This window comes from Bubalus bubalis, chromosome 17 (assembly GCF_019923935.1).
Source record: "Bubalus bubalis isolate 160015118507 breed Murrah chromosome 17, NDDB_SH_1, whole genome shotgun sequence".
Classification (NCBI taxonomy): domain Eukaryota; kingdom Metazoa; phylum Chordata; class Mammalia; order Artiodactyla; family Bovidae; genus Bubalus; species Bubalus bubalis.
This window is the reverse complement of record NC_059173.1, coordinates 28133590-28156189: the sequence shown is the minus strand read 5'-3', so window position 1 is coordinate 28156189 and position 22600 is coordinate 28133590. Positions and strand designations below refer to the sequence as shown.

General features: G+C 46.3%; 1 protein-coding gene across 6 annotated transcripts in view; it reads left to right on the top strand.

Moving 5' to 3' along the window:
* Positions 1–22600, top strand: part of GOLGA3 (golgin A3) — a 46704-nt gene that overhangs the window by 1469 nt on the left and 22635 nt on the right. For 3 of the 6 annotated variants that reach the window (XM_025267902.3, XM_025267900.3, XM_025267901.3), the window contains exons 2-8: positions 4757–5076; positions 7621–7860; positions 10031–10143; positions 14832–15490; positions 15588–15629; positions 16103–16214; positions 20897–21203. In XM_025267902.3, coding sequence (XP_025123687.3) covers positions 4944–5076; positions 7621–7860; positions 10031–10143; positions 14832–15490; positions 15588–15629; positions 16103–16214; positions 20897–21203 — 1606 coding nt within the window. In that variant the 5' untranslated portion in view covers positions 4757–4943. The remainder of the gene's footprint in view (positions 1–4756; positions 5077–7620; positions 7861–10030; positions 10144–14831; positions 15491–15587; positions 15630–16102; positions 16215–20896; positions 21204–22600) is intronic. The other 3 variants (XM_044930334.2, XM_044930335.2, XM_044930333.2) reach the window with 3 other exon arrangements.

Below are 22600 nucleotides of genomic sequence, written 5' to 3'. Positions count from 1 at the left end.
GGACCTTGAATGGCAAGAAAAGGAAATAAAAATCATCTGATAAAGTAGCCTTTTTTTTTTTTTTTGGCCAGTTGCCTTAAGCAGCAGTATAATTTTTTAACTTTTAAGTATAGTTAACTTACAATCTTATGTTAGTTTCAGGTGTATAACATAGTAATTTGATGGTTGTTGTTTTTTTTTTTTTTTTCTTGTTTTTGGGTTGCACCCTGAGGCATGTGAGATTCCCAACCAGGGATTGAATCCATGCCTCCTGCAGTGGAAGCATGAGTCATAACCACTGGACAACCAGCGTCCTGATGTTTTTGTATATTACACTCTGTACTTTGCATTCCATGCAAGGTTATTATAAAATACTGGCTGTATTCTCTGTGCTGTACATTGCATCCTTGTAACTTATCTATACCTACTAGTTTGTATCTCTTAATCCCCTTTATCTACTTTGCCCATCCCCCTTCCCTTCTCCTCTCTGGTGACCAGTAGTTTGTATCTCAGAGTCTGTTTCTTTTTTGTTTTATTTGTCCTGTTTTTTAGATTCCTCAAGTGATAACATACAGTATTTGACTTTTTCTGTCTGACTTCTTTCACTGAGCATAATGCTCTTCAGGTCTATCCATGTTGTCACAAGTGGCAAAATTCTGTTCTTTTTTATGGCTGAGTAATACTACAGAGTGTGTGTACGTGTGTGTACACCGTATCTTCTTTATCCAAGCAGTATGCTTTCTTGAATGAGAATATCTTCAGTTGGCTTTTACCTGTTGATTTTGACAAGAAATAATTGAAGGAAAAAGTAACACTAATAATAATAGCTGTCATTTATTGAAGTCATGGGGCATGTCCCTTGTTGCATTTAATCCTGGCACACATTTTTTGGTCTTTTTCTCCTCGTCTTACTGATGGGATCACCATCTAAGAGTGGTTAAGAAATCTGCCCATGATCTCACAGCTGAGTGTGGAGGACTCAGGACCTAAAGCCAAGATGTCTGATGCCTGAGTCTATTCTTTACATTACACTGCTCTGCGGTGACATGAGGCTTTCTGGGCTTTCACTTTGGCTATGCTCTATTGTTTCTCTTTTTGTTTGGGACATGCTGCATGGCTTGCAGGATTTTAGTTCCCCAGCCAGGGATCAAACCTGTGACCTCGGCAATGAAAGAGCAAAGTCCTAACCACTGGACCACCATGGAATTCCCATGCTCTGTTGTTTCTAAATTGCCAGTAGGACCATCATAAAGAAGGTGGAGTAGATGGAGCTGTTGATATGCATATTACCAGATCTAAGTGACCTGCTGTCTCGGGGAAGCTGGAGATCACATAGTTGCCTGAGATGGTAGTTTCTCAATCTGAAGTCTTTTAATGTCAGACAGCAGTGAACCTAGAGTTACATACTTTTTGAAGTTTTAAGTGATACCTTTGCTTCATCTCTTCCCTCCAGGAAACACAGAATGCAGGTGGTCAGAAATGGTACTGTGATTAGGCTGATCTCTGTTTTTTTAAATCACAAAATGGAGTGCATGTTACTAATAACAGCTTCCTTGTGATGTACTCCCAGCTGTCTAACCCTCCTTGTCCTGTTTTTGTCAGCAGTCTGAAATAATGAGGCCTGGATGACTGAGTCATGCTAAGTAAAATTCACATGAGGCTGAGGATACATGGAGAATGCCAGTGTATTATGGATAGGAGACATGTCCCTTCCCCAGAGGCTGCTTCTGGTGTTCTGTGAATCCCGTCTCTTGTCTGGCTTCAGGCAGAGCTGCATGTGAACAGGAGCCACCTTCATAAGTTACCAGAACAAGTCACAGTCACAGGGTCTCCAGGGCTTCACCATTCATCTCAAGGGGTGGGGGTTGTGGGGCAGTTAGGACTCCTTGGGAATCAGAAGACTTCTTGTTTAGCAAGAAATCCAAATAAAGGCAAGCAAATGCATGGACTGTGTACTGGTATTAGACTCAAACAGCCTGACACATTTCTTTCTGTCTTTGGTGTGCCTTCCTCAGTGCACACAAAACATCTCGGCCAATGCTCTTTCCTGCATAGTGTCAGGGTCAGGTGTTGTCACTGCTTGCCTCAGTAACACATTCCCTGTGGCTCCTTAGATGCTTCTCTGACCTGTGGCCACTTACATGCTGCTCTCCCAGTTTGTACCTCCCAGGTGTTCTTTGCTCTCCCAGAACTGTGACTCCCAACTGCATTGAGTAGTAGAGTTATCCTGTGTTTGACAAAGCGTTGTGAATATTCAAGGATGCAAATACTGTATCATTTTGGTTTTGAACTACTAGGTTGGTTGCTAAGGGGTAGGACTTGGTGGAGGCAGAGATGTATTTGTCAGCAGCCTGCACTGAGCACTACTCTGTGTAGGGGATGTTTGAGGGGGTAGGGGCAGACCTGGAGTGGTGATTTCTGTGTAGGATCTTACAGGGTGATGGAAGAGATGGGCACACACACAATTGCCCTGTGATATTCACCGACTCAATGGACATGAGTTTGGGTAAACTCCGGGAGTTGGTGATGGACAGGGAGGCCTGGCGTGCTGCGGTTCGTGGGGTCGCAAAGAGTCGGACATGACTGTGCAACTGAACTGAACTGATGCACGCAGGGCTATCATGGTGGCAGGGAGGGGTGCTTTACCTGAGATTCGGGAGACGAGAGCAGTGCCTAATGGCAGACGTGAAAGGATCCAGGGGGATTTGCCTGGTGGTCAAAGGGAAAAGGGCATTGGCAACAGAGGGACCAGCTCTGAAAAGCACTTACCTGTTGTTGTTACCCTCCTAGGCAGGCATCTTAGGGAGCATGTGATGATGTAGGCAGCTTCACCCCACCCCCACAAGACAGAAAGAAAGACATTTCAAAGCAAAATGCAAATGTCTTCCTTTGTTAAGGAGCACCATACACCATAGGCAGGGACAGTTGCTTCCACAGCCCACTGTGTGTGTCCCAGCCCAACCATCTGTAGTCACCTGTCTGTGAAGTGAAGCCTGTGGTGAAGGGACAGCCTGGGTGTGCCCTTACCTGGCCTTGCTGGCATCACCTCCTCTATGGTGTCACTCTGGCCAGCTTACCACCAGCTGTGCCCACGGAGTGAGGGCAGGCTCAGCAGGTGTCACAATGGTGTCCTGTGCACCCAGGTCCCTGTGAGATGGTGGTTTTCAGAGGGACCTGTGGACTGGCCTATTTGTCTACCCACCCTCCAACCTGGAAAGTGTCTCCGTGGATGAAAGAGGTTACCAAATATTGTAGAGACAAACTAAGTTGAGACCTCATTGCACATAGGATCATGTTTGGTTGACCTTGGTACCTCCCTTCAGACATCGTTTCAGTCCTCAAATATTTCCTCGCGCCAGGCACCATGAGCCAGCCGCACCCGGTGCTTATTGATTAACTACATTGGATTGTAGCTACTCATGTTTTCACACAATTCTGTGATCCTCTCAAGTACAGAGTCTTAGTACTAGCTCTGCACTTAATAGTAGACATAGGACATCTGCCAGCAGTCCACTGGTTAGGACTGCATACTTTCAATGCTGAGGGCCTGGGTTCAATCCCCGGTTGGGGAACTAAGATCCTGCAAGCCATGAGGCCACCAAAAAAAAGTCGGCATAGCCTTTTTATATTCATAACAACACTTATTAATCCATGATGTCGCTGGCCTGTCAGGTGCCAGATAGCAGAGGGAAATGTGTGGATGATTGACACTGCAGGCCAAACACTGCTGGGTTCCCATCACTAGGTGTTCACAGGTTGTGCCAGCCACTAAAGGCTGCCTGTTCATGGGTGACAGGGTGACAGAGAACTGTGGAGAAACAGGATCATCTAGTGAGAGTCAGCTGTTGCTTAGGCTCGTCTCAAAAACATCTATGTGGCATTTGGAAGCCGCGGAGGAATGTCCCGTAAATTTTTGTCCTGGAACCCGTGAAACACCAAACAGTACATAGGATAATATGAAATCTTATCTTCAAGGAAGTAAATGCCACCATTTCTGCAGAATAATAGCAGCACCTTATCTGTTGAGGAAACGAGGTGATAATATCCTCATTACACTTCAAAAGCAATAACCAGTTGCCAGGCTTTGGGCAGTTTTGCTCCCTTAAATTCAGCTTGGCAGAACAAGCTGAAAGATAGCAGATCTTGTGAGAAATGAAGAATGCATCTGGTCACCTGCTGTGAGGTCCTTTCTCTGCCCCCCAGACCCCAGTGGCTAGTTTCCACGTGTCCTCATCCCCCCATGCCTCCTCAGTTAGTGTCCAGTTTACCATGCTCCATGCTGTTACGTCTTCCTTGTTGACCTCTGGTTCTAAGGCATGGCCTGGGCACTAACATGCCAGGTCTCCTGGGAGAGGAGCTCACCCTTTGACCCCTGTGAGCACTTGGGCCTCTATATCCGATACTAAGCCACTGGCCACATGTGCTGTTTACATACAAGTCAGTTAAGTTTAAATAAATAAAGACTCGGCTCCTCAGTCATCCAAGCCCCACCACCAGCTCTGCTGATTACATTGTCCGTGGAGGAGCTTCTCACCTGGTGGGGGATGGTTTTCAGCAGTCATCAGTGCAGATGGCCTCAGGGATGAGCCAAATGGGTTTGGGTCAGTTTTTTATCCGCAAAAAATAGGATGCTGTAGGTGCTCAAGGATTATTTGTTGTATGAATATATTTATTATACAGATGCATGTTGGGAACCAAATGTTAGTCTTGGACTTGTTACTTCAAATCTGACAAATGGAGTTTCATAATACCTTCTTTCTCTTTTTATTCCTGACAGGTATCATGCATGATATTACCTGGTTTGATTTCAGGCCATCTGTGAGACTGTAAATCTCTTCCCCAAAATGGCAAACCTAGTGTGGTCCGTCCCAGGAGCTTTTGGCCGTTGCTAATGGCAGAAACTGAACTTGCTCCCAGTTCACTTGTAGCCTCTGAGCGTCAGCCCAGCCCGTGTCACCCTGACCATGGACAGTGCGGCGGCTGTGCAGGAGGGCCTGGTGGAGGACAGATCCAGCAGTGGCACTTCAGCTCAACCCGAGGGCCCCCCAAAGCCCCCTGGCTCACTGGCACCGCTGGATCAGTGGGATGAAGCCCAGTGTAAGTTGCCAGTACGCTGTGTTCTGCTCACATCTTACCTTTAAACAGGAGAACAGAGGTCGTCTTGCCTTTTGGAAGAAGACAGTGGTGTCTAAGAGCTTCACTCAGAGTGTGTTTTTATGTATTTTTTTAGTTGAGGCCAACTTTGACTCAAACACCATGTGTGTTAAAAGAAATGGGAAGTTTCTGGAGCTTTCTGCTCTAGAGGGACGGAGCAGCATGGTTTACCCATAAGGCTTGTGCAGATCTTCACTGACACATCACTGTCCCCTGCCTAACATTCTACCTTTTTGGTTGGTTGGTTGTCAGATTTTTACTAACTGGAAAGTGTGCCGCTAGTGATCTGAGGATTACTGGATCACATTTCCACGTTAGCTAGTGGGTTATTCGTGTGTTGGAAGCACAGAATAAAGGACTGCTTCCTCATGCCCCTTCCTGGGCAGTGTGTGCTTGAACATCATAACGTGTATGCACTGATTTACTAGCAGAAACTGCGTTTCTCTTCTGGTAAAACAGTGCTCAGGCACCTGAAATGGCTTTGCTGCTTCCTGCTTCTTAAGTGCCAGGTGAGGTCAATGCATCTTGGCCCAGGATCAAGGGTTCTGCAATTGGAACAACTCCTAGGTCTGCCGCTAATAGGAATGAGCCCTCAACCAAGATCCTTAATTTATTTCCACCTCACTCTTTTACTGAGAAAATGGAAAGATGAATGGCCCCTGCATCTTGTGTGTGTGTGTGTGTGTGTGTGTGTGTGTGTGTGTGTCAGTCACTCAGTCATGTCCAACTCTGCGACCCCATAGACTGTAGCCCTCCAGGCTCCTCTGTCCAAGGGATTCTCCAGGCAAGAGTATTGGAGTAGGTTGCCATTTCCTTCTCCACCCTGCATCTTAGGGTGGTGGTGAACGCCGAAGTGAAATGTGAGCACTTGGGAAGCACCCAGGAGGTGGGGCTGGCCAGTTTTTGTATCATCATTATTTGTTTATCCATAATTAGACTTCTGTTTGGAAACAATCAAATCTTATTTATTAGGCCTTCTTTTAGATTTTTTTAAAGTGCAGTGTGACACTCAAATAATTACCCTCATATGTAAGCAGGATGCTTTAGAGACTCTCCCAGATTTGATAAGCCCATTAGGAAGTGGTATTGACCTGATTAACTTGCATCTGAAATGCATGATTTCCTCCCCACTCCCACCCCACCCCTCACCTCAGCTGTTTGTGTAAAAGAACAGACGGTTGTGTCAGAGCTGTGGTGGGGTCCTCCCACTCTGTTTTGTGTCTTACCCCTCCCCCCAACTTTATATTCTAGTTTTCCTTTCAGGGAGGCGTGACAATAAGCGGCTATGTTAGTTGGGACTCACATTTCAAGTGACAGAAACCCATTTTCAATTTGCTTGGGGAAATTGAAATTCAGAGGGAATTTCCTAGTTGCATACTGGGTACATCATGAGATCCAAGTGGTGCTAACCTTATGGGGACCTGGGGCACTGCAGTGCTTGGGGGCCCCCCGGAACGTGTCTAGAAGCCCCTCCAAATATCTCCTCGACTCATTGGCTGCCAACTGGCTGCCCATCATGGGGAGAGCACTTTCCTTTTGATACAAAAGTAGGTTTCAGTTAGTGTGTAAGTAACTTGTCAGAGAAGGCAATGGCACCCCACTCCAGTACTCTTGCCTGGAAAATCCCATGGATGGAGGAGCCTGGTGGGCTGCAGTCCATGGGGTCACTAAGAGTCTGACATGACCGAGCGACTTCACTCTCGCTTTTCACTTTCCTGCATTGGAGAAGGAAATGGCAACCCACTCCAGTGTTCTTGCCTGGAGAATCCCAGGGACGGGGGAGCCTGGTGAGATGCCGTCTATGGGGTCGCACAGAGTCAGACACGACTGAAGCGACTTAGCAGCAGCAGCAGCAACTTGTAGTAATGTTAGTAGAGGAGACTGAGCTTGGTATGCAGGTAAATAGTCATCACTGGTTAACGGGTTTTTACCCATTAGGTGTTTGTCAGTCAGAAGCATAGACTCTGGGTTCTGTCCTCAGCTTTGGGGTAATCATTTTCATCAGCTGTTCTAACTCTTCACCTTTGAGGTCTCATTTTGGATGATAAACTTATGCCTTGAAATAACTTGGGAATCAGCCCTTTGTAAATGTGAGGCTGTGACACTGGTTAGTCCTGCTGTTAACAGTGCTCATTAGAAACATTGTTGGCCACGTTTTAAGGATTTGTGGAGGGTTTTTTTGCTATTTTTTTTAAAAACAGACTTTCATAAGATTTCTTACTGGTCTTGTTTAAATGAAAAGGAAACATGACTACTGAAATTCTACAGCTGTAGTGAGGAAGGTGAGGAGGGCGTCCTGCAGGTGAGGGTATTACTCTGCGAGGTTGAGTCACTTGTCCCACATCACCTGCCCTTCGGAAGGACAGGCTTGCTGTCCTCGCAGAGTGAACAGGTTCCTGGGATGTGGAGAGTACTCCCGTGTCTAGATTCCCTCTTGTCCTATTTTAGTTGTTAAAACATGATGGCCCAGCACACCCTCTTTTCCAGGTGCCAGTGCCAAGGTAAACAGAACTTCAGATGAAGGACGCCAGGGGGACACCTGTCTGAATGGGCCGACACCACAGTTCCCAGAGCCTCCCTCGCCAGCGGGTCCTGATGCGTCTCCAGGTGTGGCTGGTTTCCATGACAACCTAAGGAAGTCTCAGGGGACTAGTGCTGAGGGCATTGTTAGAAAAGAAGCTTTGCAGTCCCTCAGACTCAGTCTTCCTATGCAAGAAACGCAACTGTGTAAGCATCTTCCTGCCGGGCTCTCCCCCACCCCCTCATCCCCCATCCCACCCCCTGGGCCCCTGTCACTCACCATCCTTGACAGGCACAGGCCCCAAAGGGCTCGCCCCTCCGCCGTTGCTGTTTTATCACCGTGGTGGGTTGTGCGTTTAACAAATAGCTCCATTCCAGAGGGAAGATAGGCTTTGTCACAGCCTGAAGGTGACAACGGCACTGGAGGCCCCAGTTTGAAGGGCCTTTGCGTGCATGTCTTCCATCACCCGGGGTGGTGAGCAAGCAGCAGTGGGGATTTGATCTTGCCAGTTACAGCTTGAAGGCTTTCTTTTATGAGTTACTTTAATCAGCCTTTATTTTGTCCTAATCCCTGGGGATTCAGGGGCGAACAAGTTGCTAACTGTCAGCCTGAGAGCCCTGAAGCCTCGAGGCTTTTCTAACATGCAAGTTTTCACACAGACTTGTATAATCTTACCTAATGGGGTCATTTCACGGCTGCAGTTGTTACACCTCATCCCTGCTTCAGTACTTCCTTCCCTCCCCTCCAGGTCAGCCACCTTCTCACATAGTGCCTTACAGGCCTCTGAAAACAGCCAGGTTTGGAGGATCATTGTTCTTAAAATGGGCCTGTGTCCTTCTCATCATTGCATGCTCTTCTTACCTAGCGCTGTCACCTGGAGATTGCCCCACGTCAGTTGATGCAGCTCCACATCCACTCTTTTAAGGCTGGAGGAGCCCCGGGTGTGGCCGGGTCAGGGCCAGGGGACCAGTGCTGCAGTGAGCATCTCCCTGTACATGTTGCAGCACTGCTGCTTTCATTTCTATGCACTCCATCCCAGGAGCAGAGCTCTTGGTCAGAAGCAGTGGTTGTGTTTATCTCCATAATGGGTGGTCACATTGCAAGGGTGCTGATGCCCTGTGAGAGGACAAAGATGCTGTTTGCTTTCGGTCTTCACCAGTCTGCTGGGTGTGCAGCAATGCCGCCTTGATGTTTCATTTGCAACTTGCACTCCCATGCTTACTAGAGAGTGTTCACAGGAATTATTTCATCATGCTGTTAGGGTCACAGCATACGTTAAACATTTCTGTAAACAAACTGTTAGCATGTCAGCCAGGATGCTGTGTGAAATCCTGGGTCCTGACCTGAGGGGTTTGTGAGCTCTGGCCCCAGGTTCTCCTGCTTTTCCCCTGGCTGCCCCTCCCAGGAATGTGCCCAGCCCTGAGGCCATGCCTCTGGTGGTCTCTGCCATCTGGACCACTTAGTGATGTGAAAAGTATGTAAGCTCTTTCATATGAAACTTACTTGAAGAGTATGAGTGCACAATCAGTAACAACACTGGTGAATTCCTAGTGAAATCTTGGCGACTGCTCAGGTTTTAGGGATTATTTAAAACAACAGCAGCTTCCCTCCCAGAATTCATATTTGAGGATGGTGCCACCCAGGAAGGGGCTCAGTTACGGCATTCCTCTGCTCTCACCAGCCCCTTGGCCCTGAGCTGGGAGGCCTGGGTCTTGCCTACCTTTCACTCACTGTTCAGCTCTTTTTTTTACCCAAAGTGAAAGTTCGGGTTTTAGATATTTTAAATTTTGTTAGCTGCCCGAAAGTTGTCAGCGTAGTTCCCCTCTTGTCCCTGAGCATGGCCCTTGGACTGCAGTCTCCTCGGGTAGGAAACTGAGGTAATCTGGGATGTTCCTGGGTAAAGAAGGCGAGTTTGGTAGCATGTTCCTGTTTGCCGCTGCTGTCTGTCATTCCATCAGGATTGCTGTTCATGTTCCTCTGTAATGTAAGGAAGCAGAGTTAGAGCTTGGTGGGAGCCTCAGAACACTCACACTGGCACCAACCTCAAGTTCAGTTCTTTAATTACTAAAAGGCGCAAGTTGCCCGCGTCCTGTTTTATTGGCGGGATGCCCACAGGGGCAGTGCGCTGCTGACGGAGGCACCACGGCTGTGCTGGGCCACTGTGTCTGCCACCAGGTGGGTCCTCTCTGTGGTCAGTGTCCAAGGCTTACAGTTCTCTCTCCATTTGCAAACAGTTCTTTCAAACTAGACAGCCCTGTGTTATTTAAAGCTAAATCATACTGGTAATAAAACGCAAGACAGCCAAGCTGCTCTTCTGATTTATCTTCTGTGTCCTGTTGTGTTGTTAGTTTCTAAATGGCCGTTTCCCCACCTCAGGCTCAACAGAGGCTTCGCTGCCCCTGGAGAAGGAGGAGCAGGTCCGACTGCAGGCTCGGAAGCGGCTGGAAGAACAGCTCAAACAGTACAGGGTGAAACGCCAGCAGGAAAGAGTGAGTCTCCCTCTCTCGAACCAGCTAATAGAAAAAACAGCAGTCAGTCAGTCATAGTTCTAGGATCTGCTGTTTATTTCTCTTTGCTGGGATGGGCTTGTGTGTGTCTCTACGAAGATCATCTTTCTCATGTAGCTCCCACCCTTTGAGGAGATTCCACGGGGCTCTGGTTCCTACCCCTCTGGTCCTTCTTCCCTCCAAACAGGCATGTTTTATGTCTAAATCTGCCATTAGAAAAGCAGAGGCAGCGAACATGTGGGTGTAACTGCTCTCTGTACTTGAGCAGCCAGTCCTGGGTTTGACTTGTTTATTATGTAAGTGATAGAGTTTCTACTGAACTTTGCTGTACAGTATTAGACTGTGTGGCATGTCACACACGTGATAAGTGTGTGCACGTATGTTAGTCACTCAGTCATGTCCAACTCTTCACGATCACATGGACTCCTCTGTCCATAGGATTCTCAAGGCAAAAATACTGGAGTGGATTACCATTTCCTTCTCCAAAGTATGTGCATAAGCTTTGCTAAAATCAGTTTTATTCAGGTATGAAACCCTCATTAGAATACTAATGAAAATAGTATTTTTAATCAGTCAAGTGACTCTAGGAAAGGAGTGTGTGAAGGTTCACTTCAGTCTTAATCCAAGTTTATCGTGAACTTGAGAAATTTCAAATTAAAGGAATTTGAAACTAAATGAACTAAAAAAAACATGCTTTAAAAAAATAAAACACTTTCAGTGAATGATTTAGTTGTGACGAGTCCTTATCAGGGTTGGCCGTTTGTTTTCCCAAGAAAGGATCTTGGCTTTTCGAGTGTCACTGCTCCGAAGCCAATGTAAACAGACTGGAAGAGCCAGCACCAGGCTCTGAACTGACTGAGGCTCCCACCCGGTCAGGGGCATTCAGGCATCTATCCAGATGGCCTGTCAGAAAACCTTACAGTGACAGTCAGTAGTCAGGAGTTATGTGCACCAGGCAATGTTAATTTCCCCACAGATGAGACTCAGTCAGGTAGAGAACTTGCCAAAGGTCACTAAGCAGTAAAGTGGTGGAACCAAGATACAGACCAGCCAGTGTACATATGCCCCGTCCTGTCCACAGCCTGCCTCTCAGGTTTGCACCGCAAGTCCAAGCTCTGTCTGGGTCATCCAGCATTAGGCAATTAATGTGTCAGGAGTTCAGGGTGAAATTTAACATCAGTTCTCATCTTTAAAAATTATATGTACATGGGACTTCCCTGGTGGTCCAATGGTTAAGAATCCACCTTGCAATGCAGAGGACGTAGGTTTGATCCCTGTTCAGGCAACTAAGATCCCACGTTCTTTCAGGCAACTAAGCCCGCAAGCTGCAACTACAGAGCCCACATGCTCTGGAGCCCACGTATCACAGCTAGAGAGTCTGTGGACTGCAACAAAACTCCCACAGGATGTGACCAAAGATCTCGTGCCACTAAGAAAGACCCAATGCAGCAAATTAAAAAACAAAACAAGCAAGCAAAAACAGTTAAACCAAGAATGTGCTTAGTGCTTAGTCGATCAGTCATTTCTGACTCTTCCTACCCCATGTTCATGGGGATTCCCCAGGCAAGAATACTGGTGTGGGTTGCCATGTCCTCCTCCAGGGGATCTTCCCAACCCAGGGATCAAATCCAGGTCTCCCGCATTGCAGGAGGATTCTTTACCATCTGAGCCACCAGGGAAGCCCAAACTAAGAATAAAAAGATACTTCTTTAGGAATGTAGTTCATACTTATGTCTAAAGGCTAGAGAGGATGAGTGAAAGTCCCCCTGTTTTGTAGTCCGGTAAAAACTTTGAGAGCATCACCGCACAGGTCTTTCATGTAGAGGCGAAGATTGTGCACAGGGGGAGCACCTTCTCTGTGCTGCTCTTTGCTCTTCACGCGACCTTTCTCACGCACCTGTCCTGCCTCGGCGCAGTAGAGACCCTCCTCACCCTTTGTAACTGTGCGCACATACCAGCATTGCATTAACCAGCCCGAAGTGATCAACATTTTAGGTTGTTTCTAATTTTTTGAAATTGAAAACAATGCTGCAGTGAATGTTTTGTGTCTTGGTATACTTTTGTGGGTAAATCCTTAACTTAAAGTATTGGGTAAAAGGTTTTATGTATTTGTTAGTTGATAAGGACTGGTTTACATTCCATTTAGCAGTCTGTAAGACTGCTAGACTTCTCATATTTGGGAGCATTAGAAATAATAAAAATTGAATCTTTGTTCTCAGATAGCTGAGAAAAAAAGTACTTCCTAACAATAAGGAGATCAGCCCTGGGATTTCTTTGGAAGGAATGATGCTAAAGCTGAAACTCCAGTACTTTGGCCACCTCATGCGAAGAGCTGACTCATTGGAAAAGACTCTGATGCTGGGAGGGATTGGGGGCAGTAGGAGAAGGGGACGACAGAGGATGAGGTGTCTGGATGGCATCACTGACTCGATGGACGTGAGTCTGAGTGAACTCCGGGAGTTGGTGATGGACAGGGAGGCCTGGCGTGCTGCAGTTCATAGGGTCACAAAGAGTCAGACACAACTGAGCAACTGAACTGAACAATAAGCACCTTTTTACATATTGAGTGTCTGAGTGTCTTTGTCAGCTTTTGTCTGTTTTTCAGTTTGTCTTTTTGCTGTGTTGGTACTATATATGAGGAAATTATTCCCTTTTAGTATTTTTGCAAATGATTTTTTCTTAATTTTCCGTGACTACTTTTCTGGTATATTTTTTGCTGCACATCAGCTTTTTGTTTTTGTTCATTTTGGCTTTGCTACTCGGCTGACAGGATCTTAAGGGATTGAACCTGAGCCCCCTTCAGTGGAAGCTCAGAGTCCTAACCTCTGGACCACCAGGGAAGACCCTGCATGTTGGATTTGAATGTTTACATTCAGAACTTTCAGTCTTCACTGTTACTTCTTTTAGGGTTTATATCATATTTAAGATCTTCCCATTTGAAGGATATAAATTCATCTCTTTTCTTTTTATACTAAAAGTAAGAGATAATGTAAAAATTTTTCATAAGTTGTGTTTTTTATTTTATTATGTAGATATAATCCACTTGCTTGGATGGAGGCGAGAGGTAGGAATGAGCCTCTTTGTGGACTGCTGGTCAATTATCTCAAGGCTGCTTATTTTGTAGTCTGTCTGTTCCCTTTCTGGCGTTCTCCCTTAATATCTATAGACGCCACCAATACTTGGGCCAGTTCTTGGGCTGTGTTCTGTGTCATCAGTCCGTCTGCTGCTTTTCTTGGTCTCTGTGGCTCTAATTATGGCAGCTTTATAGTGTGTGTATCTGTCTGGGAGGCCCGGTCAGTCTGTCGCCCCACATCCCTTACTCTTCCTCACTGCTCCGACTCACTTATCCTTGCTGCTGTGTCGTAGCATCGTTCTGAGATGCTCCTCACCCACCTTGTCCCTCACCACTTTGGGACTGCACTGACTTTATAGAATAACATGAACTGAACATTAATTTGTAAAAGAAAGTCATGTTGATTTAGCATCAAGGAATGTCATCTTCTCACATCCTCAGCTTCATTCAAGGCAAGTTGGGAAGTTCTAGCTAACACAATGATATAAGAAAAAGAAATTAGACATATAAGTATTAAAAAATAGGAAAGGGCTTCCCTGGTGCTCAGTGGTGAAGAATCTGCCTGCCAGTGTGGGAGACATGGGTTCGATCCCTGGTCTAGGAAGATCCTACGTGCCGTGGAGCAACTAAGCCCATGTGCCACAACTATTGAGCTCATGCCCTAGAGCCCAGGAGCTGCAACTCCTGAGCCCACATGCTGCACCTGCTGAAGCCCACGTGCCCTAGAGCCTGTGTTCAGCAGCAAGGGAAGCCATCACAATGAGAAACCCATGTACCGCAACCAGTGAGTAGTCTCTGCTTGCCTCAACTAGAGAAAAGCCTGTGCAGCAACAAAGACCCAGTGCAGCAAAAAATAGAAACAAAATTATTTTAAAAAGAAAAAGAGAAATGACATTGTTATTCGCAGGTGTTGGTAACACCTTAGAAAAATGCTGATGAATTAACTGAGAATTGCTATTATTATAAATTTATAAAAATATTATAAAATAACTGGGGTTCAGAAATTGTCAGTTTGAAATACAGATACGAAAAGTAGTTATCCTCGTATGACCAGTTATAAAATTAGAGGGAAAAAAGTAATATTTACAGTATCAACAAAATAACTTCTAAGTATCAAATGGCAACAAAAATGGTTTAGAATCTAGATAAAACACTACATAAGTTTCTCTGTCGAGGATCATGCAAATAGATGTGAATAAATAGAGGGAAAATGCTCATTATCCCGTAAGTAATTATAAATGTATGGTAATTCTAATTCAACAGGACTAATACTTTAACTTGAAAAATTTAAAGGTTTATCTAAAAGATAAACATGAGAGAATAGGCAGGGAAATTTTGTGAAGGAGGTGTGATGAGGAAGGACTTGTTCTAGTAGGTGTTTTAAAATGTCATCAAGTCACAGTCATGACAGGCCTGTGCTTGGACTTTCCCTGGGATGGACATGGAGGAGTGAGGTTAAGAATGGAAGGCCCGTGACGTGGGAGCATGGCGGGAGGGTGCTCTGTTTATGTAATCGGTATGGCCTTTCTGGGTGGCGATTTTTGAATGCTGCTTGTCAATTTTAAACATAATTTTTGTACTTTTTTTTCCTCCTCAGTCCAGTCAACCTGTAACTAAAACGAGACTTTTTAGCACACTTGATCCTGAACTCATGTTGAACCCAGAAACCTTACCGAGGGCCAGTGCCGTGGCTATGACAAAAGAATATTCCTTCCTGCGCACCAGTGTCCCTCGGGGGCCGAAGGTGGGCAGCTTAGGGCTCCTGGCACATCCTAAGGAGAAAAAAAGTTCCAAATCAAGCAAAATTCGGTCTCTGGCTGATTACAGAACTGAAGATTCAGACGCTCGGAATTCTGGTGGAAATGTTCCAGCTCCGGACTCTACCAGGGGCTCCCTGAAGCAGAACCGAGGCAGCGGGACATCAGTGGTGTCTGAGGTCAGCCTGTGCCCCGAGGCCGACGACCGCCTGGAGAATGCATCCCTGACTGGAGACAACGTGTCCGAGGCTGACGGGACGGAGAGCGATAGCTCCTCCTACAGCAGCGTCTCCGCTCGCGGGACACCAGGCATCCCAGCGAACATGGGGGGCACGCGTGAGGCCCCCTATGTGGTCAGTGGCAGGGAGATCGCAGTTGGAGCCCTGGGCCAGTTCCCCTCCATCTCAGATGTCCTGCAGGCTGCAGCAGCCGAGCACCAAGAGCAGAGGCAGGAGGTCAACGGGGAGACACGAAGCCGGACCAATAGCATCTGCAGCAGGTGGGTGACGCTGGAGCCCACGAGACACCACCTTCCCCTCAGAGTTCCACACTCACTCCTTAACATTTGATTTATACACTCTCTGTTCCTTTGTTAGAAAAGAAACTGTGTCTGATGAGTGCTCACCTGCAACGTTAAGGTATTCTGCTTTCCAGGATTTGTTGCATTGATGTGACATGGACTCACGTCTCCATAAAGGTGTTCTGGCCCTGTGCTGGCTGTAAAGGCCCTACTGTGGGCGAGAGTTTGAGCTTTAACTGTCTACTTAAATCTTTTTACTTACCTGTTTTTTTTAAAAAAAATTAGGGAAAGGGCTTAAACCTAAGGACTTGACCTAATTTTAAAAATTAGAAAAGATGGTTAAGAATTCATCTTCCAAAGCAGGGGATACAGGTTTGATCCCTGGCAGGGAACTAAGGTCACATGTGCCTCAGGCCAACTAAGCCCAAGTGCTACAACTAGAGAGAAGCCTATACCACAATGAAAAAAAATTTTTTTTAATTAGGGGAGAGTAGCCAGAGGGGTGTGAAATCTGGAGAGTATGGACAGCATAAAGGAAGATAACGATCAATTATTTGCCCACCACCTGATCCTTTTGTCTTTATCCTCTAGTGTGTCCCTGGAAAGCTCTGTTGCTGAAACTCATGATGAAATGTTACAGGTTCTTAAAGAAAAAATGAGACTCGAAGGACAGCTGGAAGCTTTATCATTAGAAGCTAGTCAGGTAATTGAAATTTGATGGATGTGTTAATGTGCCATGTCTTTGGAAAGAATGTGCAATTTCCTATTCACTACACACCAAGTTTTACACATGTCTTTAAGAAGAAGCTTTATCATCATTAGCAGCCTTTTCCTCTGTAACCATTTATTTTTCTCTGTTCTATTTGTCAGCCTTGGAAACAGGTATGCTCGTTTCCCACTGACTGTGGGGCTTCTCCCTGTATCTCTGTCAGGATCTGCCTTGGATACCTCCTAGCTCTGCTATTAGAGACCCAACAGTCCATAACAGTTCAATCTTTGGAGTGGATTTCACCTCTTTCTGGCTCAGTGAAATTGTCATCTTTGTCCCTTTAGTAGTTTTTGGTTTTTCTGATACGAATTTTGCTTTATCTGGTTAGCATATGCCTGAAAAATCATTTTCCATCCCTTAATTCTTAGCATTCCTATCAATTATCAGAGTAAATCAGTTCAGCTGCCTTTGACCCTCTGCACTTGGCAGGAAGACGGCAAGACCCTGGGGAGGTGTCTGGTCAAGGCAGTGGGGTAGGGGGTGGGGGCTGTCCCCTCAGTAACCTGTGCTGTGGGGATGTGGGGAGGGCACCCACGCTAGAACGCTTGCTCTGCTGTATAAACTCCAGACTGAAGAGCTGATTACTGAGGTTTCAAGGTTCCTTTTGGTTGTACACTGTTTTCACTTTGTCCTCCTATGGAACATGAGAGATACCTGGAGTAACAGGCAAGTTTGGCCTTGGAGTACAAAATTAAGCAGGGCAAAGGCTAACAGAGTTTTGCCAAGACAATGCACTGGTCATAGCAAACACCGTCTTCCAACAACGTAAGAGAAGACTCTACACATGGACATCACCACATGGTCAATACCAAAATCAGATTGACTATGTTCTTTGCAGCCAAGGATGGAGAAACTCTATACAGTCAGCAAAAAGAAGACTAGGAGCTGACTGTGGCTCAGATCATGAACTCCTTATTGCAAAATTTAGTCTTAAATTGAAGAAAGTAGGGAAAACCACTAGACCATTCAGGTATGACCTAAATCAAATCCCTCACAATTATACAGTGGAAGTGACAAATAGATTCAAGTGACAAGTAGACAGAGTGCCTGAAGAACTAGGGATGGAGATTCGAGACATTGTACAGGAAGCAGTGATCAAGGCCATCGCCAAGAAAAAGAAATGCAAGAAGGCAAAATGGTTGTCTGAGGAGGCCTTACACAAAGCTGAGAAAAGAGAAGCTAAAGGCAAAGGAGAAAAGGAAAGATACACCCATTTGAATGCAGAGTTCCAAAGAATAGCAAGGAGAGAAAAGAAAGCCTTCCTAAGTGATCAGTGCAAAGAAATAGAGGAAAACAATAGAATGGGAAAGACTAGAGATCTCTTCAAGAAAATTAGAGATACCAAGGGAACATTTCATGTAAAGATGGGCACAATAAAGGACAGAAACAGTATGGACCTAACAGAAGCAGAAGATACTAAGAAGAGGTGGCAAGATTACACAGAAGAACTATACAAAAAAGATCTTTATGACCCAGATAACCATGATGGTATGATCACTCACCTAGAGCCAGACATCCTGGAATGTGACGTCAAGTGGGCCTTCGGAAGCATCACTACAAACAAAGCTAGTGGAGGTTATGGAATTCCAGCTGAGCTATTTCAAATCCTAAAAGATGATGGTGTGAAAGTGCTGCACTCGATATGCCAGCAAATATGGGGAACTCAGCAGTGGCCACAGGACTGGAAAAGATCAATTTTCATTCCAATCCCAAAGAAAAGCAATGCCAAAGAATGTTCAAATGACCACACAATTGCACTCATCTCAGTTCGGTTCAGTTGTTCAGTCATGTCTGACTCTTTGCGACCCCATGAATTGCAGCACGCCAGGCCTCCCTGTCCATCACCAACTCCCGGAGTTCACTCAGACTCACATCCATCGAGTCAGTGATGCCATCCAGCCACCTCATCCTCTGTCGTCCCCTTCTCCTCCTGCCCCCAATCCTTCCCAGCATCAGAGTCTTTTCCAATGAGTCAACTCTTTGCACGAGGTGGCCAAAGTACTGGAGTTTTAGCTTTCAGCATCATTCCCTCCAAAGAAGTCCCAGGGCTGATCTCCTTCAGAATGGACTGGTTGGATCTCCTTGCAGTCCAAGGGACTCTCAAGAGTCTTCTCCAACACCATAGTTCAAAAGCATCAATTCTTCAGCACTCAGCTTTCTTCACAGTCCAGCTCTCACATCTATACATGACTACTGGGAAAACCATAGCCTTGACTAGACATACCTTTGCTGGCAAGGTAATGTCTCTGCTTTTGAATATGCTGTCTAAGTTGGTCATAACTTTCCTTCCAAGGAGTAAGCGTCTTTTAATTTCATGGCACTTATCTCCCCCGCTAGCAAAGTAATGCTCAAAATACTCCAAGCAAGTCTTCGCCAGTACATGAATTGAGATCTTCCATATGTTCAAGCTGGATTTAGAAAAGGCAGAGGAGCCAGAGATCAAATTGCCAACATCTGTTGGATCATCGAAAAAGCAAGAGAGTTCCAGAAAAACATCTACTTCTGCTTTATTGACTACACCAAAACCTTTAACTGTGGATCACAACAAACTGTGGAAAATTCTTCAGGAGATGGGAATGAATACCAGACCACCTTACCTGCCTCCTGAGAAATCTGTACTCAGGTTAAGAAGCAGCAGTTAGAATCAGACATGGAACAATTGACTGGTTCCAAATTGAGAAAGGAGTACATCAAGGCTGTATATTGTCACCCTGCTTATTTAACTTATATGCAGAGTACATCGTGCAAAATGCCGGGCTGGATGAAGCACAAGCTGGAATCAAGATTGCCAGGAGAAATATCAATAACCTCAAATATGCAAATGACACCACCCTTATGGCAGAAAGCAAAGAGGAACTAAAGAGCCTCTTGATGAAAGTGAAAGAGGAGAGTGGAAAAGCTGCCTTAAACCTCAACATTCAGAAAACTAAGATCATGGCATCTGGTCCCATCGCTTCACAGCAAATAGATGGGAAAACAATGGTAACAGTGATAGACTTTGTTTTCTTGGACTCCCAAATCACTGCAGATGGTGACTGCAGCCTTGAAATTAAAAGACACTTGCTCCTTGGAAGAAAAGCTATGACCCCACCTAGACAGCATATTAAAAAGCAGAGACATTACTTTACCAACAAAGGTCCATCTAGTCAAAGCTATGGTTTTTCTAGTAGTCATGTATGGAGGTGAGAGTTAGACTATAAAGAAAGCTGAGTGCCGAAGAACTGATGCTTTTGAACTGTTGTGTTGAAGACTCTTGAGAGGCCCTTGGACTGTAAGGAGATCAAATCAGTCCATCCTAAAGGAAATCAGTCCTGAGTATTCATTGGAAGGACTGATGCAGAAGCTGAAGCCCCAGTATTTTGGCCACCTGATGTGAATAACTGACTCACTGGAAAAGACCCTGATGCTAGGAAAGATTGATGGCAGGAGGAGAAGGGGACGACAGAGGATGGATGAGATGGTTGGATGGCATCATTGACTCAATAGACATGAGTTTGAGCAATCTCTGGAGGTTGGTGATGGACAGGGAAGCCTGATGTGCCATAGTCCATCAGATCACAAAGAGTTGGACACAACTGAGTGATTGAACTGAACTGATCCTCCTGGAATTTGATTTGCTCTTCAGCTGTGTCCAAGCCAAGATCTTTGTGGATTGTTACAGGTGCAAAACTTGCTGGCATTTCTGTGAAGACACTGATTATACTTCCTATAAAATTTTATTGCATCTGCTCAGTTAGCTTCTTTTCTTTGGGTATTTGTTCTTCTGTTTGTTGTATCTGTTTGTCTTCGCAAGGTTGTTTTTCTCCTATTGTATGTTGATGTACAGCTGTCTGCTCCTTTTTGCATTTTGAAATTGCTGTACATCCACGTCCTAATAGGCTGACTTTAGGGTGTGTGAGAGATGCTGAAGGGCTGGAACTGTGCCCTTTGCTCCCTGTCTCTTCTCTGGTGCTCCAGGTGCCTGGGCCTTCTGCTGGCACCACCTTTCCTGTCACTTCCTGCTGTGTCCATCAGACAGGGGTCCCTGTGGTCCTGCCACCTAGCACAGATGGTGCCTCAGGCTGCTCTGTGCCCCTGGCTGCAGCCCTCAAGGCCTCATGGAATGGTGCCCTTTCCCAGCTGATGTGTTCTGTGGGTTTGGTTTTTCCCAAACTTGTATCTGGCTGCTCTCTTCATCTATTAGAGATCCCTGAGCTCTCAGGTATTCTGTGTGTGTGTGTGTGTGTGTGTGTGTGTGTGTGTGTGTGTACACGCTTGTGAGCTTTTTTCTTTTTTGAACAAACATGTTTTCCAACATCCTTGTGGGTGAGAAGGTGATCGCAGAGCCTTCCCCCCATGCTGGCCCGCTCAGGTGCCGCCATGCAGAAAACAAGCACATTCTGTCTTCACCCCACCTACCTGCCTGCAGGGCCTGGTTGGAGAAACCCCTTCTTTGGGGATAGCTGTAATGCTGGAGTTCCTGAATATTTTGTACAATGTGGTGCTTTCCTGTAAAGGCCACCTGTTGGACACCTTTCTTTGTCTCACTGGCTGAGTTTTGGCAGCCCTCTTATTAGGCAGGGCGGAAGTGACTTACTTTTCCAAGAGTCAGCATGGCTGTCTGTGGGTCTCTCCAGGCACTTAAAGAAAAGGCCGAGCTGCAGGCGCAGCTGGCCGCTCTGCACACGAGGCTGCAGGCGCAGCTGGAGCACAGCCACAGCAGCCAGCAGAGGCAAGACTCACTCAGTTCAGAGGTGGACACCTTGAAGCAGTCCTGCTGGGACCTCGAGCAGGCAATGACTGACCTGCAGAACATGCTGGAAGCCAAGAATGCCAGCCTGGCATCCTCCAACAGTGACCTGCAGGTGGCAGAGGAGCAATATCAGAGACTAATGGCCAAAGTGGAGGAGATGCAGAGAAGCATCCTCAGTAAGGACAACACAGGTGAGCAGTCCTGCGTCTGCCCCTTAGTTGTATGCAGGTGCCCAGGGGCTGTGCCCCTGGAGGTTTCGTCTCATCTGCTCCAGTTGTTGTTCAGTTGCTCAGTTGTGTCTGACTCTTTGTGACCGCATGGACTGCAGCACGCCAGGCTGCCCTGTCCTTCACCATCTCCCAGAGCTTGCTCACACTCATGTCCATTGAGTTGGTGATACCATCCAACTGTCTCATCCTCTGTCATCCCCTTCTCCCTGTCTTCTCTGGGGACTGACCTACTGTCCCATCAATGTGCTGAGGGGTTATTGTCCCTTCTAATTTGTACATGAAGTGTCCACTTGCCTAATGGAGTGTTATCTTTGGTTGAACTTGTGGAATTCTGCATGTTTTTGCATGCGCGTCAAAGGGTGGCTTAGGTCTTAGAAATGGACTTTGGACCCTTAATGGTTAGATGTAATTGTTTCCACTCATTCTGCCTCCCTAGTCGTTTGTTGCTTGGGGGGCTAGACCGGCCTGGTTATTCCAGCATTGCAGACGCTGTTTGGAATATTTAAAAGCAACACTGAGACCAGTGACTAGTAAATATTTCTTTTTCCTCCATAAGTTCAGATTTTGGGTCTAGCTGGGTCCCTAGGGGAGCCCCCTTCGGAATGATAGACAAATGAAACAGTGGAGCCTGGGAGCCTTAGTGGTAAGTGAAGGGGTCCTTCCCTCGTGCTCTCTGCTCATCCTGGGGATGCACACTCCATTCCCAGAATCCATGAGCCACACACGTCCAGGCACCAAGAACCTGGTCTGTGGGCTCAGCATCTCCCTGTGCACTGCGGGCAGGAGAAGGGTGGGGGGTTGGGGATGGGGAGAAGGGCACTCAGAGCCCAGGGGAGTGTCAGCCCAGATCCTGGTCCTCCAGAAGCCTGGATAGATGACACCCTCATCCTTGAAGTCTGGGATCCTGAGAGATGGGGAGTGGTTCGGCGGGGTGGCTGTGAGGGACCAGGTCTGCCCACATGGAGTCTTGGTCGTAAGACTTGTGAGACTAGGTTTCAGATCTTATGACAGAAAAGAAAGAGTGACAAGCTGCTATCACAAGAGCTTTATCCTGATACTGGAGACGGGGGGGAGTGGTGGGGAGCACCAGCTGAGAAATATAACAGCTGACTGTTTTTAGTCTCTGGGCATTTTATGATACCCAGTCCCTTAAGAAAATTATTAATATAATGTTCAAAAAGTTCTGTAGTGCTCGGGTTGCAAGGTCTGACCTGACCAGAGCAGGTCAACAGTGACCCACACCCAGTACAGCGCCAGCTGGGTGGGGGATTCGGGGTGTAGGGGATGCTCCAGTTGCCTTCCTAAAGCCCTACCATGCTGAACTTTGAGGCACATCTGTTCTCAAGGATTTTAAGAGC